Source organism: Balaenoptera acutorostrata, chromosome X (genome assembly GCF_949987535.1).
Source record: "Balaenoptera acutorostrata chromosome X, mBalAcu1.1, whole genome shotgun sequence".
Classification (NCBI taxonomy): domain Eukaryota; kingdom Metazoa; phylum Chordata; class Mammalia; order Artiodactyla; family Balaenopteridae; genus Balaenoptera; species Balaenoptera acutorostrata.
Genome location: NC_080085.1, coordinates 18,315,888 through 18,343,521, shown reverse-complemented (window position 1 = coordinate 18,343,521; position 27,634 = coordinate 18,315,888). Strand labels below are relative to the sequence as shown.

Genomic DNA, 27,634 nt, shown 5'->3' with positions numbered 1-27,634 from the left:
ATTGAAGTTCCTGTCACATTCTCTCACTCATTCATTCATTTATTTATTCATCACATTTTTATTGAGCACTTATAAGGTACTAGACCTAGACTAGGTACTAAAATATAGTGCTGAACAAAATGGAGAAACTATCCTTTCCTGTCATGGACACGGACATGCCCTCCCTACCATGTATAGTGAAGAAAGATACTAAGCAGATAATCACACAAATAAATACGTAGTTATGAATCATAAGAAAGTTTTCGAAGTACATATACAGGGTGCTAAGAGACTATAATAGGAGAAACTGATTTAGTTTAGGGTGTAGTGGTCAGGGAAAGTCTCTCTGCAAATTCAGGTTTAGATAGGAGTCAGCCAGGGGAAAGATGGGGTAGAAGCATTCTCAGTAGAGGGAGGGACATGTCAAAAAGGAAAGAGGTGGCAAAGACTGGTGATAATTAGGGTAGTTAGAGCATAGTGAATAATTTCTTTTCAAATAAGTTTAAGAAAAATACATAAATTGGAATAACAAATATATGGAATTAATAAAAAAATTATGTATTTTACAATACCATAAACTTCTAAATCTTCTTTATTATTATATAAACATTTCTGCTATAATTGCTAAGAGGAATGAGTCATGCTGAAGTCAAACTGTACTTGCCTGGCTTTGTGTATTTTTATTAGGCTGCTTTCCAGAATAGACGAATGGGGATTATAATCTAGGAGCTTAAAAAGGAACACCCTGCACACGCACACACACCTTTAGTAAATTGTTTAAGGGTATTTAATGCTGATATGATCCTGCTATTAAATTCAACTAAATTTTCTCTAAATTTCAACCCAGACCACATGGAGCTAGTATTATAGCAGAGATAGCTGCCTTACGAAACTCAGTATTCCATCTTTATAATCCTCTTCCACTTAAGTCCTATTTCATTAAAAATAGTTGTGCTATCCAAAGGAATAATTGGTAAGAATGAAGATTAATGGTTCATCATGAAGGTGACTGGAGTACATATTGATACTGATCTTGTGTTTTTAAAAAAATTAACATAAGTAAACATCCTTTTATTTTAAATAAGTACATATATACAGATTAAAAAATAAAAAATTCCTGTGAAATATAAAAAGCAATCATTTAAATATATTTTATTTTGCCTCCCAGGTCCAGGCAATTTTAACTACAGTACCCTGTAGTCTCAGTAATATATCATGCTGAATAACTACTTGTGTTTTATAACAGCAGTAGCTCTGTATGTTTTTCTGAACCTAATAAAAAATAGTAATATAGAGCAAAAGAGAAACCTGGGTAGAAATCAATCCAGCTACCAGAAATGTTATTAAAATCAACATATGAGCGCACACGTTTCTTCAAGTGAAACTTTTTCAAAATTCACTCATTTAGTTATTAAAGCACAAATTCATTTGTGTGTGCAATGCCTACCATGCATGGAGGACCAGGGCAGAGTGTGGAAAGATCCCTGCAGTAGGTGGTTTGGGTTCTAGTCCTTACTCTTACACTTTTTTGCAACACAGCTTTGGATAAATCACTTAACATTTTTGAGTTTGAGTTTTGTCATTTGCAAACACGGTTGTCGTGAGGTTTAAAAGACATAACAAATGTGGAAACTCCCTTGATAACTGTAAAAGTACTAAATAAATGCAAGTAAAGTCCTCTAAGGAACTTAAGAGTCTAATAAAAAACTCACCAATGAATGTTCTTTCTTTTTGAACACTGGTTATAGACATTGAACATACACTTTGGGGCTAACAATTATTTAGCTTCTTTTAAACCAGAGAATAGTTAGAAAATGTCCAGCTTTTCACTCTGAAATTAGTGGGTTAGTGTTACATGGGAGGACCTCCTCCATGATTAACAATATTCCTTACCCTGTGCTGTCTCTCTGTTAAAAATTAGTTGGGATAAATATCATCTATCTGGGAAATACCCTGTTACAGACTCAGGATATAGAATAAAAATAGGAGGCAAAGGTAGGCTCTGCTTTCTTTCTTGGAATAAACTTCTAGAAGTGAAGTTACTAGACCAGGTTCTTTGCACACTTAACTAAATAATGCCTTTCAGAAAGTTGGTAACAACTTATAGACAATACTAGCCAATACTCACAATATTCCTGATTAGCAGTTTTACCTTTTACTGTCTTCCATAATTTAATTTCTCAAAATCCACAAGACTCAGCTATTTTCCTTCCTCACACAGTATATTCCTGTCTGGACGTGCATGACAGGATGGCACAGGCTGAGTGTTTAAATGAGCCTTCAATGGCTTACCGCTCCTCTTAACGACAAATCCAAACACTTTAATAGTTTACACGCTCTGGGTGAAGTGGCCTCTTCTTCCCTCTCTAGCTTCATCTCTCTCTACCAACTTCCCTCTCGAATAGGCCAGCTGTCTCTTATGTTTAGATCTTTGTTCAGGCTATTACTTCTGACTAGAACACCAGCTTCTCAGTGTGAAGATAGCATTTCTGATTAGTGATAGCAAAAGTGGCCCCCGTCATACAGGTACAAGTATTGATTTCAGAATGACTGCAAACGTCTATGGAAAAAATAATAACCTGATTTGCCACTTATTCAAAGTAGCAGGTTTTGATATGGGCATTATTCTCTTGGAGAGGAAGAGGCTGGTGGTATGTAACTGGGGACAGGAGAGGATAAAGAACGAGCACCCAAGAGTGCTAACTGCACTCCTATGTCAACCCAAATATGAAAACATTTTTCTTCATTTTCGTTTTATGAGAGACCTAGCGAATAAGTAATTAGATGATTTAAAAGATATACTCAGGAAAGCAACTCAACTATGAGTTGTTATATCTTTCACATCTTGTATATCTAGATGGTCTGTCTTCCACAGCAGTGACAGATTAAATTTTTTTGATGCTGTGTACACTAAACACAGTTGTTCAACTCACTTAAAAACCTGTAGTCCATGTTTTTCAAGGGCTTCTAATAAGAAGCACAACAAACTCCCTTTTAACCAAAATGTCATAAAATGGGTTGATTTTGTGATTTGAATGTTTTGGCTAACAAGATTCTCAGCCTCCACACTGCCATTGTCCTAGCTTCTCATCATCCACCTGGCCTTAATGGCCCTGCCTTTGGCCTCACATCTCTTGATTGATGCTCTGCACCAGAGAGATCCTATAGGCCAATCTCATCATGCAAATCCCCAGGTCAAAATTCTTCAGTAGCTCTTTATTACTACAGGAAAGAGCCTAAGTACTTTATCATAAAATTCCTGATCTAAGCCCCACCTACCTCTCCAGGGGCCCATCTACTGCCCCTTCTCACATGCTTTCCTTCAACTTTTAATGAACCAGTAATTTTGAGCCACATGAAGTCCCTGGAACATGCCATATTCGCACACATTTGTGGCACACCTTCATACGTCTTCCCACAAAAACACTGCTTTTCACTCTTCACCCAAATGCTCCCCATTCTGAAGCCTCTTCTCACTTCCCAAGAAGGCAAAGGCCGTTCTTCTCCTACACTTCTTGCACCCACCCATTACAAACTGTATTGGGACTCTCGGTGTGTCTTTCTTTCCATATTACGGTGTGCTATGTCTTCTCATTTTTACCTCGAGAACCATGCTCCAAGTCTAGTGCATAGTAGGTGTTCATTTTTAAATGAAATCATAAGTATATTAAAAATCTTATCTTTAATGTTGAACTTTACAGCTATTCATTTACTGGGTATTATCACACTAATTATTAATCAGCTAATTAATTATTAGTCTCCATAAATTCTGCGCATATTAAGTTGTTTCATTAAAAATATAACCTGCTACAACACATGAACTCATTGAACATATGAACTGAAGAACAAATCAATAAGCCATCATTGTTTTTAAACGTTTTTTTTCAGGGCATAAAATCTAAATTTAGGATCTTTTGTGAAAATCTGACAAGAGGATAAAAATAAATAATCTGGAATTTACCAAAAAGAGTCATTTGCCCATCTGCCAATGAAAGTATTATCATGGAGTCTTTGAAATTTTACTTACATGGTATAGTGTGGCCTCCGGCACAGGTGTGCCCATGATATCTTGTCTCAGTGCATCCATTTGCAAGCTAGGTAGCAATGAATAGTGAGTCGGGCTACTACTCTTATCACCCTTCTTTTTAGACTTCTTCCCTGTGTCTTTTTTGCTGTTTCTCTGAAACATGTATTCTTCTTGAGCAATTTTTTCATTGCTCATATATCGGAGTAGAGAGTTTTCTATATAAAAGAAGATAAATACACCAATGTAAATACGCAAATATTCCAAACTTTCTATTCTTCCTTAATTGTACTATGAGATTTTGTTTCAGAAATGTAACTTGACTTCATTTATGAAATACCTTTGTAGTGAAAATACAGAGGATCTTAATTATTTGGGATCATAGGGAAACAGGAAATACATAGCCTATAGATTATTTCTCCAAGTTTTAGGTCTGAACAAACTATATCAGAATCACCTGCGGAACTTGAATCAGAAGTTCTGGGTGTGCGGCTCATAAAATTTTTAACAAGCTCCCCCAGGGAGATTCTGCTAAAATTTGATGACAAACACTGACCTATGGCAGGCTAGGGAGCATCCTTGGAGAAGTTAAAACCCACACTATGGACCAATAGTGAGGAAACTTAGTTCATAAAACCTATGCTTAAATTGATAGCCAGAACTTAGTACAGTGCTTCATAAGGCCTTTTTCCCCCAAGATGTCACTATGATATCAACTCCCAAAAGAGTGACTCAGAGAAGGCATATAAGTGTTTCCCTTTTTATATTTTTCTTGATTAATTCTATAAAACAAATGAGGTTAGAAACTGAAGTCTGGAAGACGGAATGAATACATAGATGTAAAGGAATCTGTCAATGTTCCTATATTTACCAACACTTTCAGAAATTCTCGCTCCATGAAACAAGTGTTAAGAAGTCTAATGAAGCAGATAGTCATGCTTACTTATCCCTGTGTAGTCTGTGGATCTGTGTATTAATGAAATAATTTCTGCACACTGGCTAGAAATAACAGGCAAGTGGGTTAAACATGTTATAAAGGAAGCTTAGTGACTTTAGGTTCTATGAAAAGTTGTTTGCTTTGTTTTGAATAATTTTATTTTTCATCTATAACCTTAGGGATCTCATTTCAGAAAATGGAAGTAGCAGCATGACCCACTGGGCCCACCATATCCACACTTGGTCGAATCCCATTTAGTAGCAAAACTTCCAGTTGCTCTCTTTACTGCTCACCTCAATGGCAGGATAAGTGAACATAAAAACTTACTTTTGGTAGATACTTCAAGTGTAGCCCACCCCCAAGTAAGAAGATAACCCTGAACAGCAAACAGAAGAGAAAAAAAAGCAAAGCAGTTTTTTTTTCCATTTCTATATGGTTTTCATTAGAGTCACTGGCCCAGTTTCTATTAGTTTTTACCCATGTGCTTCAAAGCTCAATTTAACGTTATATTAATACAAAAGTAGTGAGGTTGGCATTGCGGACCAATGGGGACTGATCACAAACTCTTTCTATTTGTTGAACTTAATTCTTTTATGCAGTTTCACACTTCTGACCTTGTTTTCCAAGTATTAACTTTCAAATAACACTCAGATATTAATTTTTTACATTGTACTTATCTACCCTGAATCCCTTAGGAGGCATTCAGAGAAGATATCTACTTAATAACAGATCAAGATAGTTAAAGGTTAGTCTGAGTTGGTTTGGGTGTATCATAAAGTCAGTGAGAGAATGAACAGTTTTCCACTGAAGCCACACATCCTATTTAAAAAACATTTAAATTTGCTTTTTGTTTCAACAACCCAGCCTACACTGAAATTCTAGAACACTTACCTCTTCTACTATCTCTCTTCATCTTATTTGGATCTTCATAGTCCCCCACCCAATTATATTCCACTGGCATAGATATAGGTCGTAGCTTGCCTAAACACAGAGAACAAAATTCACATCACATTGTTTTTCTTCCCCACGTCCGCTCAAACTTAAACGGACTTTTAGCTACAGTCTGCAAAACACACTCACTCATATGCAACATTATGGTTGGCATTTGTGAAGGTGAAAAATATGTGTGTTTTGAGCCAGAAGGTGAAACTGCCTGTGGCAATTGGCCAGGTGATAATGCAAACTTAAGGCACTTTTTATAAATAATAAAGAACAGCCTAGGTTTGCTCTCTTAGGAGCTCCAGGCTTTAAGAATGTGGCCCTTTACAAAGAGGATCATCATTTTAGTGACTTCATTTTCAATAACTGGATCTGTCTTATTCCCCAATGCCCAAGTGTCTTTATCTTGATAGCCAGTCTCCAAGATAGTAGCTCCTTGTGTTTAACCTGCCTGCCAGAACATTAACCCATCGTTTCATGTTGAAACACCACACTACTAACTTCCCATCTTCACTGCCTCCTAACTCCTATCTGCTTTTTGGATACCACCATTCTTCAGCAATACGGCTATACTCTCTTTTATGGCCTAAAGCTGGGTCTGCCCCAAGCATCTCTTGCTATTGTGAACTCTAGTTTCTAGTTCCAAGTAATCACTGTTTTGGCCTGTCCCATTTCCCTCTGGGTCTGTGTTCTTATTAAAAAGCATTTTAATTTTACTTTAGCAAGCAGAACTCATGGCACAGACTTTAAGGATAGCTTTTCGGTGAGGCTGCAGTGTATTATTTCTGATCAACTTGAAATTCTTGAAGTACAAAACAGCTAAAAGAAAATCATACCAAAGTTTAAAAAGGATACTTAGCACAATGTCTGGCATATAAATTTACTAACCAACATTATGGTTGGTCTTTGTGAAGGTTAATAAATTCTGAATGAATGAAAATTAAAGACTCATGTGGGACTGGGTCATAATAATAATGATGATTATGATGATCATGATAATAGTACTAACATGTATATATCATTTACCATATGCCACATATTGTCTAAGGGTTTTATAAGTATTAAATTGTTTAATTATCAAAACTATGAGAAATATACTATTACCCTCATTCTACCAGATGAAGAGCCTGGGACAGGTTATGTAATTTACCCAAGGACACACAGTTGGTAAGTGTGTAGTACCAGGGTTCAAACCCAGGCACTCAAACACTACTTCTGTAGTAATTTTTGGTGACTTCAATATTCACCCTCCAATATTTTGGCCTCTCAGTTTATTGAGGTTCTCTCCTCCACCCATTCTTGTGGTCATATGCTTAATCTTGTCACCTGCAAAGGCTGTAATTTTTCCCAGTACCCCAATTTCCTACCACCTTCTGTATTTTTAGCACGCCCCCTACAGCAGTCCAACAATTCTTCCTCCTTTAATCTACCAATCTTCCCACCTTTCAACACCTCCTGGTCACTGCACGTCCTCTTCACTTCCCTCCTTGCCCAGATACATTTCACAATCAAATTGCTATGAACACTCCATGGAGTTAAAAAAATCCATCAAGATACTTCTTTCTCATTATGTTCTTAAGGAAAATGTGCCAACCTTATGGCATTTTATTATATATGCTGATACAGCTTACTTAGTGTATTTTCCTAAGCTCTTTGAAAGTCTGAGGATGAACTAGACATGATAAAATTATTAATGAGCCCCTCAACGAAGTATTTATTTAATGGCTTCCTTTCAAGGTGTGCAAACGACTTTATAAATCATCACCTCAGTTTCCTAATTTTCATGGGGTAGATTTCTGCAGTTTTACAGAGGGAATTTGGGTAAGCTGATGCAGGTCAATATATTCTGCCCATCCAGGGTGGCATAAAGGTTTTAGGAAAGGTCTCATTTTGTCATGTCTATTCAACTGCTTTCCAAAATCAGTCCTCCAGCTTTTCAATGTTATGAGTGCTATATTTTCAAAGTTCTTACAACTCATTTCTTTAGAATCTGGTTTTAAGGATAAACTCCATTTTAGCATGGGCACTGAAACTGAAATAGTGAACAGCTCTAACACTGTTTCTACATGTCACCAAGAAAATCTTTTGAAAAGTGAAAAATCCAACAAATAAGCAGTTGTTTTAACTTTCTCTCGCTAAGAAAGAAAATAGTCTGATAGTTTTTGAAGAATTGATTGGTTGTTTGGAGTCAAATATATGTGCACAAAAACAAGAAGAAACTTCTCACATAGAATACGAAATATATAATTGTATTCGTTGTATTTTACATCATATTCTCTGAGATTTTCACGGAACTAAGCCATGAAAGGATGTAATTAAGCCTTTGCTATGTCTGGTTATATCATTCACCATAGGAAAAAAATTTGCAGAAGATTTAAACAGACTTTTTTTTTTTTTTTTTTTTTTTTTAAAGGATTTTCTTATTTATTTATTTATTTATTTATTTTTGGCTGTGTTGAGTCTTCGGTTCGTGCGAGGGCTTTCTCCAGTTGCGGCAAGCGGGGGCCACTCTTCATCGCGGTGCGGGGACCGCCCTTCATCGCGGTGCGCGGGCCTTTCTCTATCGCGGCCCCTCCCGTCGCGGGGCACAGGCTCCAGACGCGCAGGCTCAGCAATTGTGGCTCACGGGCCCAGCTGCTCCGTGGCATGTGGGATCTTCCCAGACCAGGGCTCGAACCCGTGTCCCCTGCATTAGCAGGCAGATTCTCAACCACTGCGCCACCAGGGAAGCCCCGTAAACAGACTTTTTAATGGAGTGATTTTTTTTTAAACAGAAGTATACTGTATATTACTGATACAAAATTGAGGAAAATATATTGAACCAGACAAAAAACTGAGATAAAAAGTCTTAATTAAAATTTACTTTTATAGGACATCAAGCTTTTGCTTTTACTAGTTATAAAGCTATGAATTTTAGCAATGAAAATCAAAATAAGTATTTTTAAAAGTAAAGTGTATTATTTGTTTAGTTATAGCAAATAATGTTGCTTATAAACAATGCTTTTATAAATTTTTTATTGTGCTAAAATATTGAAATAGATTTAATAAAACAGTTAAAGTAATAACATAAGGTAGCATTCTTATATAAACAACAGTCTTTGGCAAATTAAAAAATAGACAATGGCTTAAATTATTTCTAATTCTAAATATACAGATCTTTGATTGCAGCTTGGAAATGTTTGCAACTGTGTATTTATAGCAGTGTTTTAATTTCATAACAGCAAAGTTCAAATGGAAAAAAATCTTTATGGTTTTATGCTATAGTGATGCTAAGAAAAAGAGTTCTACAAGCATTATTATTGCTAGATTTAAATAAAATGTATACTATTATTAATACAGACAAAGTATTTTTATGCTTGTATGACCTTTTAAGGCTTATTAAATTAAACACATCTGACTCATTCCGACGTAATTGTACATAAATTAGTAATAAATCTCTGAAAAATAATTTGGAAAATTGAAAGGTATCTCTTTATGTAATAACGCTATTTACTAATTCATAATAAAAATTAATAATACTCAGGAATATAGTAAAAACATGAAGATAAAAGCCCATTTAAAAATTTTGCTGGGGGCTTCCCTGGTGGCGCAGTGGTTGAGAGTCTGCCTGCCAGTGCAGGGGACACGGGTTCGAGCCCTGGTCTGGGAAGATCCCACATGCCGCAGAGCAACTAGGCCCGTGAGCCACAATTACTGAGCCTGTACGTCTGGAGCCTGTGCTCCGCAACAAGAGAGGCCGCGATAATGAGAGGCCCGCGCATCGCGATGAAGAGTGGACCCAACTTGCCGCAACTAGAGAAAGCCCTCGCACAGAAACGAAGACTCAACACAGCCATAAATAAATTAAAAAAAATTAAACTTTAAAAAAAAAAGAAAAAAGAAAAAAAATTTTTGCTGACCACTTCCTCTTACAGAAAATTTTTATTCCTCTAAGCATGGAACATTTATTAATTATAGAGTTCATTTGACACGCCATCATAAACCTTGTGATAAATCTGTGCTAGTATCTCATAGTTAAATTATTATTCTGTTACTTGGCTTTTCATATCTGTTGCACATCTGGAGCATTCTGAGATCTCTATAGAGGTAGGAATTGTGCACTGTATTTCTTATTGTAGTCTAATAAATGTACAAGAGGTCAAAGATAAATACTTTTGGATTTTGTTTGAATTTTATTCTGAAATTAATGGCAAGTAGCTTTTTAAAAATAATGAACTATATTTAGCTGCAATTAAACACAAACAGAACCCTAAACATAATTTAAAGAATATTTAGCACAGTGAACTATAATTCAATATCTTGTAATAATCTATAATGGAAAAGAATTCAAAAAAGAATCTATACATATATATATGTATATATATATGTATATATATGTGTGTGTGTGTATATATATATATATATATATATATACACACACAACTGAATCACTTTGCTGTACACCTGAAACTAACACAACATTGTACATTAACTATACTTCAATTTAAAAATGGTTAAAAAATAAAATAAAGATATATTAAATCTAAAAACAAAAAGCAGATAGGAGTTTTAGAAAGTCCAGGAACAAGCCAAATGAAACAGCATATTATAAGGGACATATATAAATTGATAAAAACTATTCTAAAAAAGCAAAGAAACAATAAATAGATAATTCAGGAGAGTAGTGATATTAACAAGATAGGGTAGGACAGGGATCCACTGTTGGAAGCAAAGACAATGGTCAGTATTCCAATTATTGGCAGGTTGCCAGAAGAACCAACCATGTGATTAGAGGGTTGGAACTTTCAGTCCTATCCCTCACCCCCCCACAACCTCCAGAGACGGGAGGGGGCTGGAGATTGAGTTTAATCACCAAGGACCAATTATTTCATCAATTGTGCCTATGCAATGAAGCCTCCATAAAAACCAAAAAAGGACAGGGTTTGGAGAGCTTCCAGGCTGGTGAACAGGTGGATATGCTAGGAGAGTGGCACACCTAGGGAGGGCATGGAAGCTCCAAGCCCTTGCCGCATGCCTTGCCCTGTACATCTCTCCCATCTGGCTGTTCCCGAGTTATATCCTTTTATAATAAACTGGTAATCTACTAAGAAAAAAAAAAGAATACTGATGTGATGGAATGCCTTATAATGATCTAATACTCTGTTTTAATATGAAATTGCTATGTTTTAATACTAGTGTACAGAATTGCTTAAAAATAAACCAACTTTTTCCTTAGACAGTAAAGCATTTTCAATGCTATTACAAATGCTACAGTGCTCTTTGGCAGAGTTAATTGCTCACTCTCTTGGGCTCCCTTAGCTCTTTCTTAGTGCCTTTGGTATATATGATCCTTAATTATACTGTATTGTATCTGTCTGTTTATGGGTTTTTCTACTTTTTGGCAGGAACTTATATATCTTTGTTATGGAAGTTCCTGGCAAAGATTCTGACCCAGAGCACGTATTCATTAAATTTCTTTTGAATGCTTGAATGAAAGGATGCTAGACATTAGGGAGATCCCAAATTACTGGACTGTTCACTGGATTCTACTCCCTCTTTCTTACTCAAGGGCATCTCTTGAGCAATTCTACCTTACTTTCTCCTGTAGCATCAATTTTTCCCTATCGACCCAATGATTCCCACTAGCATACAAACATGCTGTAATTTCTCCAACCTTAAAAAAAAAAACCTTTCTTCGACAATAAACAGCCACCCCGCTACCACTTTATTTCTCTGGTCCCCTTTAGGGAAAAACTCCTGAAGTCTCACTTCTATTCTCAGTCTCCAATTTCTCTCCTCCTCTTTTTCTTCCTAGCTTTACTGAGGTATGATTGACAAATTCAAATGTTATACATTAAGGCTGTACAGCATGACTTTTTAAGGTTTGCAATGTGATTATATATATATATATATATACACACACACACACACACACACACACACAGCGAAATGATTATCACAATCAAGCTACCACATCCTTCACCTCATATAGTTACCATCTGCATGTGTGCGCGCGTGTATGTGTGGTGAGAACACTTAAGATCTACTCTGTTAGCAAAATTCAAGTATACAATGGAAAACATTACAGTGGTTCCTCAAAAAATTAAATATAGAACTTCCATAGGATCCAGCAACCCTACTTCTGGGTATATATCCAAAGGAAATGAAATCAGTCTAAGAGATATCTGCACTCTCATGTTCATTGTAACATTGTTCACAATAGCTAAGATATGGAAACAATACAAGTGTCCATCAATAGATGAATAAATAAAGAAAATGTGGTATATGTATACAATGGACTATTACTCTGCCATAAAAAGAAGGAAATCTTGCCATCTGTGATGACATGGATGAAACTGAAGGACATTATGCTTAGTGAAATAAGCCAGACACAAAAAGACAAATACTGTATGATCTCACTTATATGTGGAATTTCCTCCTCTCTCTTGAACCTTCTCTAATTAAACTCTTGCCCCCTGAACTCCACTAAAACTACTATTGTCAGGGTCACTAGTGCTTCCATGTTGCTAAATCCAATAGACAATTCTCAGAACCCTTGACTTTTCTGATCTGTCTGCAACATTTGACACAGAGGATTATTCCCTTCTTGAAACACTTTCTTTACCTGGCACCCAGGATTCTGTCTTCCTCTGGTTTTTGTCTCCTCTTCTCTTCCTAAACTCACATGCATCCTTCAGAGCTAAGCAAAAATGTCATTTCCTCAGGGATACTCTTCTTGACCTTGTTCTAGGGTTGGGTTCCTCTATGTTTGTTTTTATTTTCTTTTGTAGTTTTTTTTAAAATAGCATGCCAGTTATAGTCAAATAAGTATTTATTAAATTAGTTGCTTCAGGGCTTCCCTGGTGGTGCAGTGGTTGAGAATCTGCCTGCTAATGCAGGGGACACGGGTTCGAGCCCTGGTCTGGGAAGATCCCACATGCCGCGGAGCAACTAGGCCCGTGAGCCACAACTACTGAGCCTGCGCTCCACAACGATAGAGGCCGCGATAGTGAGAGGCCCGCACACCGCGATGAAGAGTGGCCCCCACTCGCCGCAACTAGAGAAAGCCCTCGCACAGAAACGAAGACCCAACACAGCCATAAATAAATAAATTTAAAAAAAAATTAGTTGCTTCAATTCTGTCCCTATTCTAGAATGTAAATTTCACAAAGGAACAAAAATTTCTCTGTCTACCGTGGTATTCCCAGCACTTAGCACAGTGCCTTAAACATAGTAACAGCTCAATATTTGTTAACTGATTACTTGTTAAGAAAGTAAACAGGGGACCTTCCTCATACATTGGACTAAAAACGTCCAAGCTATACCGTTAGTTTCTATTTTCAAAGTTTCCTTCCCCTTCCTTCCTGTCAACTTTCCATTCCCCTCCTTTTCACTTTCCCTCCCTCACTTCCTTCTAAAGAACCTGACCAACCACTTTCATTATTCTAACAAAGTGGCCTAACCAGAGCTGTTTGGTAATCAAGCCAGAACTAGAAGTCCTGCCTCCTGATTTCTTATCTAGAAACATTCCCATATTAAGCTACCCATGATATATGCTGAAATACTACTGAATTGCTGCCTTTTTCAATTGTATCCCTCCCCTACCTTTTTAAAACTCTGTCCCCAACATGCTAAAATCATTAAGTTTCAGGGTGATATACAGCATCTGAGAAGTGATCTTCTCAATTACAGTTGCCAAAGACTTGAAAAAAAAGACTGCAGAGAAATTTCTCCTTACGTCTGATATACCCTTTAATGCTCACAAAAGAAACTTTCTCTAGAGGCTAAGGAGAAAAAATATATACATACACACATATACACATCTGTTCTGAATATTTTAGCCAATATTTTGATGAAAATGAGTGTATTAAGGAATGTTAAGCTATAAGCATGCCACATACACCCATCAAACTCCCCACATACCAGACAGAAAAATTGCTTTCAGATGGTTGACTGCATTTCTAGGAAAACACCCCAAGATTATTTAAGGTAGAGAATCACACATTTAAAGAGGAGTAAAATTGAATTAAATGGAAAGTCAGTAATTTTTTAAGGATAAAGGCAACATATCTGGATCTAGTAAAATAAGTAAAAATGGGCACTTTGATCCCTAGGGCCATATTTTTAAAATTTCATTTCTGGATAAAAGAGCTTGGGGAAAAAGTGGCTTGTAATCATCACAATGTGATGATTATTTAAGTACTGGATTTAATGCCTTATAATATAAATCAAATACAAACCTAATGATTATTAATTTGAAATCGTTTCAGTTGCATTAATGGAGAACAAAAACAATTAAAATCTCATTTCAAAGAATAAGCTACATCTTGTTTGTGAATTTTCCTATCGCTTCCTAAAAGTGATCTAGACTTTAAATGGGGAGTCACATAAAAATTGTTGAAGGAGAAAATTTTGAACTGCATCAAAAATTATAGGGAACTTTTAACACTTGATTCCAAGGCTAATTACATTTTGAATCAAATTACGTTCTACCAAGAGAGCAAATGTGCTGTACACACTGGAGTTCAGAAAGGTTATTTTAGACGAAATGTTGCCACTGTGCATAGAGACGGGGAAGGATTCAGATGGTTTAAATACTGTCTAAGTGGCAAAAGAGTTCTGGGTTCTCTTCTGAAGGCTCTGGTGGGTAAAAAAACAATGAGCTCTGCTAAATACTTTTGCCCCCTGCTGTGCTCAGCAATACAATTGTGGGAAAGAAAGATGATGTGGGGTAAATAGTATTTGGTTAAAAACATCCCATTTTCAAGTTAAAAACTACAATTAAAGCAAACTATTTTTAAAGATCTTAGTAAAGCAGTATCTTGAAAATCTTATCAACATATAGAAGACAGTCACCCCTTCTCATGAAAAGCGAAAAGGACAATGATTAAGACCGTCAATTGAAGACCCTCATTTGAAATAAACAAAACGACATAATAACTTTATAATTCCTTTCACATATTTTTCTCTTTGGGATCATATTAGTCAGTGAAGTTAGCAAGAAAGGTAGAGATGAAAAACTTCGCACACACCACAGTTAATTTCTTAGGATTTCACCGATAATTAGTTTTGGAGTCAGCCCGTGAATGTAGACTTTGAACTTCTATTTCAGTACTCTTTTCACTGCATTAAATTGCCTCAGTGATGAATTCAAGCCCATTGCATTACACAAAAATCCAATTCATTTTTCTTCAAAAATAATTCACTGACATGTATGATTACTGCTTTTTAAAAAAGTATACTCCCAGCCAGTTTGCAACTCTTGCAAAAAGTTCTTAAAGGCTAGGTAAAGAACTAATGGAGGATTAGAACATAAACTGTAGATGTAACTGTATTTGTTGTCCATCCCTTAACAAAGATGGAAAATAAACTGGTTTGACATGATGTGTTATTTATAAAGTGATGCTAGGTTGTCATACTTTTAAATGGCTGTATATTGTTTTAATTATTTCCTCTAATGTCTCCAGTCATTAAGATAATCAGTGTATAGTTTTTCGTCATCTCTCTTTTAACAAGATTGGATATAACACTTGACATTTTCTATCCCCAGGGTTCTATTTCCTTCATGATTCTAGCAAATTGTTTTGCAGTGATACCAGTAATTCTATGAGGAGCCATGCACTGATCTTTCCAGTTAATATTTATTACTTTAGTTTGGACTTTCATCACAAATAAGATTTACTCTAGAAAATGGCTTTTCTGCACAATAAAAATGAAGATGACATTCAACAAGCTGTCTGCTGGGGCAGACTTCAAGTTAAGAATAGAGGCTTTTCCAAATGCTCATCTGTTAGGTCAGCTGTTCGCAACTTAAAACAAAGAAATTTTATCACTGGTATATGGGTCTTTAAGAGGAGCTGAAACTCTATTTCAGCCTTTACAAAATATAATTCCTCAAACATTAGTTCCATTGGGAGGTTAATAAGTATTTTGTGACCAAAACCAAAAAAGATGCAATGTACAAATACATGTGGGAAACAATAAGCTAACCCCAATTCAACAAGATTTTCAAAGCCTTTAGTATGCTAATGTGCATTTATTAATCTCCAAGAGGGGGATAAAATATGCAAGAGCTTCCCAATCTTATTTAACCACGTAACCTCTTTCATTTACAAAGATTCTCTTTCAGGACTAGTGATCTGAAGAACATACATAGGAAAATGCTGGATTACTTAAGCCACACTGTGATTTGAAAGCAGACACTAACCACTCTATTTAAATTTCACCTTGCTGTCATTTATTATATCTTTTTCCCATTGAGGGAAAATGCATTCCGATTTCAACTAGGGACAATGAGTTCCCTCCTGTTCCAGGGGATGTCAGGATTAGGTTTTCTACTATAGAGCAGGGTAAGTCATCTCAGATACTCACAACCTTATACTACTTCTGCTCAGAGAATATGCTAAGTTTGAGTAAATGCAGGTCTATCTTTCCAGAGCAATAAGTTCCCAGACTCTTTGAATACAAAAAAGGCAATTGGCCCTATGTCATACAAGGGCTCTTTGATTTTCTAGTCATATACATCTGCTTCTGTATTCAATTTGTCTGCAACTGATTCTTCTTAATTTAGCTAGGGTTTCTCAACAGCAGCACTCTTGATGTTTTGGACTGGATCATTCTTTATTGTTGGGGGCTGTCCTATTCATTGTAGGATGTTTAGTAGCATCTTGGGCCTCTATTCACTAGATACCAGTAGCACCTCGACTCCCATTTATGACAACTACCAATGTCCCCAGAAATTGCCAAATGCCCCTAGGGGGCAATACTGACCCCAGTTGAGAATCTCTGAGTTGGACTGTTTCTATTCTTGGCTTTCCCATTTTGTCTTTAAGGGAAGCACTAATATCTTTGTGTTAATTCATTTGAAGAGTTTTTCTTTTCCTCTAATAGTTGCATCAGCTTTGTTGATTTGGTTTGCTAATCCTTCCTTTTTATCCACATATTAATATTCTGGAACTTTATTAAAAAAGTTTTTTTTTTTTTCTTAAGCTTACTGTTTTATCTATTACCTAGTACCTTCAATTCTTTCAGGGCAATCTGATCTTGCCAGGTTTCATTTCTTTGAAAGTCTCCAACTATTTAACTTATTTCACATATTACTTTCACTATCCTTTTTTAAAAGCAACTAATCTTAAACTTTAAAAAGGTGTGGGGTTTGAATTGTTTTCAAAATTTTGATGCTGAGAGGTTATAACTAGGCCCTTCTGCCTAGCATATGAGGTAGTGATTTCAATAACAGAACTTAAAAGAAGACTTGGATCACGAAGGTTTCTAGTGTTATGAGCTATCTGATGCTCTTCCTTCTACTTTTCAAAACCAAACCAAAAGAGACAAGCAAACTGTATATTTCTTTTAATTGGTACGATTTAAATGGCTGGTTATTTATTGGGTAGGTAGAGGGACCAAACCGAGGGAATACTTCCATTCCTTTTGTTCTTTATTAACTCCCTCCACAGGAAAGGAGGAAGTGTTAATTTGATCCATCAGCACTTCAGAATCTTTGAGACACTTTTATTTATGAGCAGCAGTAATTTATTATGCCATTTAGGCACCATTTCTTGTAAGCATGGTTTCTTTTTTTTTTTTAAAGTCTTTATTGAATTCTTTACAATATTGCTTCTGTTTTATGTTTTTTGGCCGGCGAGGCATGTGGGATCTTAGCTCCCCGACCAGGGATCGAACCCATACCCCCTGCATTGGAAGGCAAAGTCTTAACCACTGGACCACCAGGGAAGTCCCTAGGCACCATTTCTTGAGTACTTTCTATGAGGCAAGACCAGTGCTAAGTACTTGAGATATAGTATCTCATTTAATGCTCATAAAACCACTAAAAGTAGTATTGCTATCCCATTTTACAGATAAGGAAACAAAAACACAGTGAGGCTAAGGCTCAATTACAAGGTCAATCAGTTATTAAAGGCCAAGCCTTGGTGCCAAATTCAGGTCTATCTGACCTCAAAACTCATGCTCTATTTCTATCAGTAAAATTATACAAATTAAAGAAGAGTGCCTTCCCTAGGTGATTACTCTAATTTTTACATTAGGAACAGACTATTTTCTATTTCTATGCCAAAATATTGCTGAACTACTTTTCCATCAGTTACATGGTCCCTTATCACCATCAGCTTGATATTCAAAATTATTTTGTGAAGCTAACTAACATGCAGTCTTTATGAAGTGTATTAAATAAGTCCAAAGGAATAAGAATTCCTGTGAGTATAGTACATATCTCATATTTCTGAATTTTTGATTCACTAATTTCTATTTCTATGTTTAGTTCTGCTTTGGAAGTAGTGCGTTTTACTTGAGCACAGAAATTTCTTGTGGTTAGAATCCCATTTTCTTTTCTCTCTAGCATAGCTGATGAATGACAGCTGAACTTTTATTTGATAAGGAAGATAATTTATATTCAAAAATCACAGGAAAGGGAACAAGTTTTTACTTGGAAATAAAGAAATGCGAATGTATTATGTGTACCTTTAAGAAATGTTTGAAATAATGCTATTAATTATAATTTAACTGCCCAAAAGATGGAATGAAGTTGTAAGACAGAGAAAGGTGATTTTGAAGTATGAGAGACCCTGGAACCTTCAGACCATATCCCTACCTCACACTGATAAAACTCAGTTCACAGTATCACTGCCCATAAGTCCTTCACCATGCTACTGTTAAATCACTTGAAGCCATTTGCTATTCATGTGGATAAAAGGGACATGGTATTTGGTTTTCTCTTGTTCCAACTACTCCGGTGGAAAATGTTCAGGTATAATATTACAGAAATTAATTTTCCTCAATGCACAGTGTGTACAAATAACATTTCTGAGGAGCACTTGTAAAATACCAACCTTGCATTCGTTCATGTGCTTTTTGTGAGGTCCTGGATTTTCAATAAATCAGAAAAGGTCTGAATTCCTTCAAACCAATACTATTCTATAATATTATTGTAAAAAATATGTTTTTATCCTAGTCTTATAAAATATGACCACTCACAACCACAAAGGGACTCAGCCAACTGTGTCTACCTTTTAGCAGGTTTCTATGCACAGAAATGTGCTGTGATGGAACAGCAAGGGCAAGGAGTCTGTGAACAGTGAAAAGGGAAAGCTGATGGGAAATATTACCATTCTGAAAAGTTGCCAAGCAACTGATCTCATCAAATTTGAACCTTTGCCTTTGAAGCATAAGCAGATGAGACCAAATAGTTAAAGTGATTTAATGCTATCCTTTTTCACCCTTTTACTTTCACATTAAAGTTTCTCTTTTTTTCCCCTGAACTTTCTGTTTATTCACTCCATCTTATTCTTCAAAGACTTTTAAATGGCTCATATTATTATTATTTATCTGTTGAGATATTTCAGTTCTTTGTTTTTTTCCCTAGCTTTATTGAGGTATAATTGACAAATAAAAATTGCATATATTAACATGATGATTTGATATTATATGTAAACACTGTGAAATTATTACCACAATCAAGCTATTTAACACATCTATCATCTCAAAGAGTTACCTTTTTTTGTGGTAAAAACACTCAAGATCTATTTTCTCAGCAACATTGAAGTCTCTATGTAATAACGACAACACTGAAAAGAAATATCTAGCACATACTGGGCACTTTCTAGGCAATTTACAGTGTGTTGTCATTAAATTCTCACAAAAAGTCTATGAGGCATATATTATCATCTTCATTTAACAAATGAGAAAATTGAGGCCTTGAGTAACATTCCTAAGGTCACACTGGAGTAATTAGATGGCAGTCAGGATTACCAAGTATGGCTGATGATAAAGCCAATGCCAGCAATCACTAATCTAGGTTGCCTCACCTACTATATCTGTATTTCCAGAAATCATTCTTGTTTATTGTTTTAGGAAATTAAAACCTATTATATGCTCTCTCATTTAAAAAGGGCATACACATTGTTGCTAACTGTACCCCTCAATTTAGCTATCTTTTCCTAAGGTGTGTTAAGGCCATGTCTATGTAAATGCATGTTTATTATAGTGTCAGGAAATACAAAACATATAGAAGAACATATACAATCAGATCTAGTTCTGCTTGCCTGAAATCAAATGCTTGAATTTGGAAGGGGTAATGAAATTTTTGGAAATTATTTTCCTACAATTTTGCAAATTATTTTCATAATAGTTAGTTATCTAGTACCACTGGTAGAGTCAACAAATATCCATAGGTATTTAATCCCAGCTCTACCACTTACTAGTTGGGTAAGTTATTTAACCCATCTGTAAAGTGAGGATTCTATTAGTATCTACCTCACAGGGTTGTTGTGAGGATTAAATGGGTTAATGACTTTTAAATGCTTAGAAGAGTGCCTGGCATACATAAATCTCAACAGGTATTATTTACTTATTTTCTAGACGGGCCATCCACTGTCTACCCATACTGTATTTATCTTACAGCTTAGGGCAAATAACTGATCTTTTAATTCACTCTTAGCCACAAAGAGTGGGTTCATGATATTAAATGAGAACCTTGGTTAATCAATACATTTTAAAGCTCACAATTAGGACATTTTCAAGTATTTTTCTTTCCATCTGTTTCTTTGTCACAGTGTCTAATAACAGAGCTTCCCTAAATATTTTTGTCTTATATATCTATCATATGAATGAAACCAAAAGCACACACTAAAAACTGTATCATGTTTCTCCTTTGCTTCTCAAAATCCTATTTAGACTCTTATAACTCTAAACCTCTTTGAGTAAACAGGTAAGCTGGGAAGTTAATAGGTAGTAATGGTGACTAAGTCCACATACTTGAAGATAAGGGTATTTGTAACTAAGAACTAAGTTGAACACTGCAAGGCTAAAGGACTTATACAATGCCTTTTAAGGCATTACACAAGTGCTAACAGGTTAAATTACTGTCATTTTCAGAAAATATAAAATGTGGACTTTTTTGTAACTTCAGGGTTTTTTTTTTCCAATATACTTCAGCAGGATCAAGTATTTCATTATCATTGTTTTTAAATCCAAGAGAATATTGCCATACTTGGGGGTCCATGTAATGGGACCATTTTATAGGTTAAATAGAGAAGCTGTCATCGATTATTGCTTTTTAAGGTTTGAAGTTACTTGGGGCCTTTAGGGTCTGGGCTGGGAGATTTATATAAACCCTCAGATCTCAGATCTAGGTTTGAGAAGGTGTCAGGTATTTAGTGGGGATAACTAGCATTTAGAAACCCTGGATGATGACTATTCATCATTTAAAACTCAGCATAAATGTCACTTTTATTTATGTGACTTCCCAGGAAGACTCTGGGGCTTCAGCTCCCAGGCTACTGCAGCACTCTGTTCACACCTTCCTACTTGCCTAAAGTGGCTGCACTGCATCTCTTTGTTTTTTCCCTCTGCATTGTGACTGCCTTCCAGGGAAGATTTATGTTTTATTCATCTTTGCATCCCAAGTGCCTGGCTGACCTGATGTACACAACTAATATTAGCTGAATGAGTTAACAAATGAATTAATCTTTGGGAATACTATGGCCACAAATTCACGTATGTGAAAGGTAAGTTTTATTATTTAAGAGCTGATTTTAAAAAGGTAAATATACATTAAACTGCTAGTTACCTGGAACAACTTTCAAGCTGTGCCAGGGAATATCTACTGAAGTATCTATAAGTATCTCTAGTGAAAGTTCAGACTATATGACCAAAAGTAAAAGAACTTTTGCTTTTACTTCCTTATCCCTCTTTTAAGCATATATACATTTCTTTTCTCTTAAGTGGTTTATAAAAGTACATCAAGTATCTATAGGATATCTACTTTTTCTAAAATTTAAATGGTATTCTATTTTATTGGAAGAGATATGATCTGTGGAACATGATAGCACTAGGTGCTTTAAACCATAGTCTGAAGGAACTAACAATTCATAGCCATTTAAGTAAGCACTTAGTAAACTATTTTTTTATAAAGCTGTCAATAATCAACTTCATCTGGTGACTATAAGTTCCCCTTAAATTAAACATTCTTATCTACTTCAACAAAAGTAGAAAATAGCCAGAAAATTCTGGGACATAACAAAAGAAGAGTTGATATACATTAATGCCTATCCAATAATAGGTAGTCAATAAGTACTTGTGGAACGAATGAACAAAAATAAAAATCTCATGTGATGGGGCAGGGGCAGGGATAAAAAGATGGCAGGCCTCTATACTGCAGAGGTTTACAATATAATAGTGGAGAAAAGCAAAAGTGCAAATACCTTCAATTTATGACAGTTCAAAATAAGTGCCACCAGAGTAGTATAATTGAGGAGGAGCACATGATAAAACAGCACATGTACAGAGAATAACACAAAGCAAGATAGGTACGGTTCCTATTATTTAGGATCGGTTTGGCCAAAACTTTTCATACATAATTATTACCAAAGAGATGTAAGGAAATAGGGCGTGGGTAATAAGGTATGTAATCTTTCGGAACCACAGGAGGGAGGCATATGGCCATAGTGAAAAAGTAAGGCAGGCAGGTGGAAAGAGAAAGTTAGAAACAACTTTCCTTCTGCTCAGCTCCCACTGATCAAGTCTGGACTAATCAGCAAGGATCCTGCCCCTCCCCCAAAACTGAAAAGGAAGGAGCATAGAATTCCAGTTCAATACACTCATTCTTGCAATAGGACCATAGGTGTTACTACTTTAACTTTAGGCAACTTTATCTGCAAATCTTTCAGCTACACTATATCAATTTTAAGTATTTGTGACTGGGTTACTTTCTTGGTCATGCATGGAAAAACAGGAGTCAGATAAAAAATCCTGGGACATGGTAACTCTAGGCCCATCTTTGCTTTAAACACATTATGTCCTTCCTATTTAAAATCCACTCAAAATGTACAGCTTCTTATAAAAAACAAAAATTGACATGAGATTTTACCCAGAAAAGTCCATCTAAAGATTTTTTAATACCTGAGAAATAAGGAAATCTTATTTTAAATAAGACATGTTAACAGTAAATATTCATTAAAAAAAGGGGAAAAAACCCCTTGAACTAGTCCAGTTTGGCAACACCTGATCTACAAAAATTACATGTGAGTCAAAAAGGTTTCCGTAAATCATTAATGAGTTAAAATGCTACCTACTCTTCTTGCTTATTTTTGGAAAACTTAGAATAATTTTTAACGTCATGCCTCATATTGTTGAGATTCCACTTGGAAGCACACGACAGACACAGATCAATTATAAAGATTCAAAAGCTATCAAGTAATTTTCACAACCCAAAAGCCTAGGAAAAGAAATTGAGGTTCCCATACCAGACATAAGCTCTTTCGTCAATGTAAGAGAAGAACTCTTACCATAAGTTGGGGTGCTTTCTCGTCTTCCTTGACTACTTGATCTTCCCTTTTCATATTCATAACAATACAAGACAGTATCTTCCTCCACAATATTAAACCTCTTTCGATATTCCTGATCCAGAAATGAATTTGGTGATTCAGACCCCTTATGCACTGGCTTGCCCACCATGTGTCCTCTGAGGTCTTCACAAGGAAGGTTTCCTTTTTCATCCCTAAAGAAAGGGTAAAGGAGAAGGATGTAGAAAAGTGTTACAGTGGTAAAATGACAGAGACAGTCTAAAGTAGTAATAATATCCTTCCTATATATCTTCTGATCTTTCCAAACTTTCTTTGAGGTTTATAGGGCAACTTTAAATTATTCCTGTTTTGCAGGGAAAAAAAAGCCAAGGCTCAGAGAGGTTAAATGACTAGCCTAAAGGTTACACAGCTAGACATGGGCCATGGATCTTCTAACTCCTGCTCTAGTCCATGTTCAATACTATGGCACATAAAAGAAATCATCTTAGCTCATAAATTGCTTTTAGTGCTTAAGAAAATAGGTATAATGTTAACAATGCTAACAATGTAGCTTTCTTCTGCCAGTTTATCTAATTGATTCATGGTAATATTTGCACTGCTTAAAAACAAAGACGTATTTAAGAACTGCCACTTCTGTGAGGGTACTGTGACCTTAAGAACCAAGTTAGCACTATATAAACTGGTGTTGTACGAATTTCAAACAGCTTGTTATTAATTTAAAATAAACCTTAATGAAAAGAATTATTCTCTGTATTTAAACGGTATTATCTCATTTAATAGTAAAAAAAGATATGTTCATGGAACTCATTCTAAATGGATATATCAAAATTTAATTACACATCAGCAACATTTCTTGTGGAGAGAGGGTGGAGAAACCTTATCATATATAGAGTTTGAAAATGGGATTTAAGATGATGGCAAGTTGATTTTTTTTTTCTATAGGATTCTGAAGTGAAAAATCTCTAATTTAAATTTATGGGATCCCTAAAACTGTTACTCACACATAGTAAATATTAATCACACAGCCCAGGTGATTGGGACAATAATGAGTGGTATTTTGGTAGAAATATTCCATTTAGGATTAGTTAAAATGAACCTTGCTTATTTTATGATAATTTCACTGACTAGCTATAAAATTTCTGTTAGAAAAGCTCATATTCTAGAACATGACTATGGATGTAAATGCAATGTTTCTTTCCTTGTTTATCACTAATTTTATTTCTTCCTAGTTCTTAATTGTTTCCAGTTCTACCCTAAACAGTGCCATGAATACTATCAAACCAGCTAAAATTTAATTTTAAGTGCCAAGACTGAAATCTTAAATCCACAGAATAAACTGAATTATAACAAGACAGACAAAAATAACAAATTTTTAAGTGACCTATTAAGTCTTGTGAGATGGTGATGAGCTTATAAATCTAATGTCAATTCTAAAATATGAGTTTCAGTTCAGCAAAAATATTATACTTTTACACTACAGTATACTATACTTCTCTCTCAGTATACAAATGTCTAGGTTGGGTTTGTCCAAATGAAGAGAACTATATTCCTAATATTCGAACTATGTAGAAAGTAGTAAATAATATTCTCAAGACTGACTGAATCAGCAAGCTGTCACTCTTTTATTTTTTTAAATAAAAGTATTTCTTATTACCAAATTGTAACTATGAAAGTAGTTCTTAGGCAACACAAAGAAAATGAATATAAAATCCAGGCACAATTTTATTTTCCGCTAGCTAAAAACTTTTCCTGAACAAATTGCCTGGCGCTTTTTGTTAGTTAGTCCTCTAGCAAAAAGAAACTGACACTGCAATTAGCTTGGAAACAGCCCTAATGAACTTGGGGCACTGGGGAAGGTTATGCCTATCCATAAATGGGCAGACATTTCTGTCAGGCCTGTGACATGAATGTTAATGCAGCTGAGATCAGAGGGTGATTCAGCCCTAGTTAATTCACCATGCTCTACTTATAAGGACACACCCTGTGGTAGAAAATGGGAAGGGCTGGTATTCCTCACTCCATAATGATATGAAAGAGAGGCCTTCTACCAACAAAGAAGATTTATTAGACATATCTATATGGAATGAATTCAATAAAGTTGAATTAAGAAAAGTACAGATCAAAACCAAACTTTGCAGTAGAATGAATTGGTACATGTATTGCGTATATAAGTGGGTGTGCCCGTGTGTATATGTACTCACATTATGAACCCTGAATAACTCAACATATTAATTTGTACTGCTATAAAAATTTTATTAATGTTATACATCTATACATATATATAATAAATCTACACTTTTGCTCTAAAAAGGATTTAAGGGAACAGATGGAAAGTTAGAGCACTGCTTCACTGGACTATCTTTATATTTAATGGCTCACAGTAAAATTAATAAGAGAAATTAGTATTTAAACTTCATAGTTGTGCAAGACCTACAAATTCTTGGTTTTCATGATAGAAAAAGAAATTTGGTTAAGTATAAAAGTTCACTGTATACTATGATAATGAAATTGTATACAGTCATATAATAAAAAACTGACCAAATTTCACTCACTTCACATACATGAGTGTTTTCTCTTTTAGAGAAAAAGTCACTTTTGCAATCATATTCTTTTTCTGGAATAAATGTGTTCAAAGAATTATAATCACATGAAAAAAAGTCTACCTAATTTGACAACTAGTCCTACCATTTTTAAGGTTTTTTGGTTTTAAGATGAGAAAGCTTTTATTATGTACAATTCAAATTATCACCAAAATGCTTATCTTACATAAACAAAAGTTTTTAATGTAGGAAAAAATAAACGTTCAGATGAGTTAAATTAGGTGAGCCTCATTCATCCTCAAAAAGAGAAAAAAAAAGCCACAGCTGTATCTATAAAAGAATGACAAATGCAAAAAGTTTTATGACTATAACTTCAAGTCAAACCAGAAAACGCAGATAATTTATATGAGGCTGTGGTACAAAGGGACTCTCACGCACATATTTTCTAACTGGGCTATATCAAACGATTGTGTGACTAGGGAACTAATAATTTGACTCAGAAGTATTTAGAACATTCTGTTAAATTACACACTAGACTAAGAATCAATTAAGGCGACAGATAATACCCTAATTATGAATTTTACTGAAAAGTATGGAACGTTCAAGCAATACTACCAAAACAAGTACCACTATGCTGATACTTCAATCTCTTGCATTCTCCTGTTTTTGTAAACAGCATGTTTAAAGCTTTTTATTGACTTCAATATATTGCCTTCATCATATCTGCACCACACTTAGAGGACAGAACTGGATTCTTTAACTCCTTTGTCTTCTGAAGTACATTTTAAATACATTCTGTCTAGGAAATACTCTCTTTATTATAAGTTCCTCCCTATCCAAGAGACAAGGAAAGAACATCAAAAAAACTGCAGAGACTTGCTAAAAATAATTTTCTGATGTTTATCTGTACATGTAGCCCTCTGAAGAATAAGGTCTTTTAAATAATCATTTGCACTGAAATAAAAATCTTTCCCATTAAAATGAAAACAAACCAAAAGAGTCATTTCCTATTTGAAACACACATGCTCTTATTGCTCCTCTTACAAGAGTATTCAAAAAGTCTGACACTATCTTAATAGAATTAAAATTCAACTTGAATTTGACTAGGATATCAGATGAATTTGTACATCTGATTGTAAATTTAACATAAGACTGTAAATTATATATTAGAACGATTTTTGAAACACCAGCTTAGTAAATTGTATATTCTCACAAACCATGTTCTCACAACCACATTTAATTCTCAAAAAAAAGACCTAAAATGTTAATAAAATTGACTGCAGTTTTATTACTAGATGACAACACAGTATTTGCAGACATGCCATGTTGTCATGTAGCATTTAGATGGTAAAATGTCAGTACCATCATATCCAACAGAATGAAACATTAGGTGTACTAAAGTAAAGAATAGTGAAAATTAATTAAAACAAGGAATTTCAGTACTTTTATTTTTTAAAGAATTTTAATATTAAGTATAGCTTGAAAACAAGAGACCTTAAATTATTGTTTTTGAATGACTGCACAACTAATTTAAAAACTGAATCAAATACTTTGTGATTGGTATTAATTATCCCCATTTAGTGCTGGCCCTTTCCCATAATTTTTGTATTCCACAACGCTGGAAATCATAATGCTTTTGGACAAAATGCATGATGGCACAAAGTTATAGTCTTCCACCTGCCAAGAATTTCAAATAGGAATTTGGAACATGAAATGGAGATACAGCCTCCAGAAATCTGAAAATAGACTTTAAAGGCAACTCATTCTCTTGCAAACTCTCTCTACTTTCTGAAAGAAACACTAATGAACTAACCAAGTGGAAACTGTAGATACAGAGGTATTGGGGGAAGAAACACTCTCTCTCATCATCATCCAAGAAAAAAAAATCTTCCTCATTACATACATTTAAGAAAGCATA

The 27,634-nt window shown here is 35.1% G+C and overlaps 1 protein-coding gene across 5 annotated transcripts in view; it reads right to left on the bottom strand.

Moving 5' to 3' along the window:
- Positions 1-27,634, bottom strand: part of CNKSR2 (connector enhancer of kinase suppressor of Ras 2) — a 263,361-nt gene that overhangs the window by 83,621 nt on the left and 152,106 nt on the right. For 3 of the 5 annotated variants that reach the window (XM_057538225.1, XM_057538223.1, XM_057538226.1), the window contains 3 exons: positions 23,159-23,370; positions 5,832-5,921; positions 4,007-4,221 (listed from right to left, as the gene is read on the bottom strand). In XM_057538225.1, coding sequence (XP_057394208.1) covers positions 4,007-4,221; positions 5,832-5,921; positions 23,159-23,370 — 517 coding nt within the window. The remainder of the gene's footprint in view (positions 1-4,006; positions 4,222-5,831; positions 5,922-23,158; positions 23,371-27,634) is intronic. The other 2 variants (XM_057538222.1, XM_057538224.1) reach the window with 1 other exon arrangement.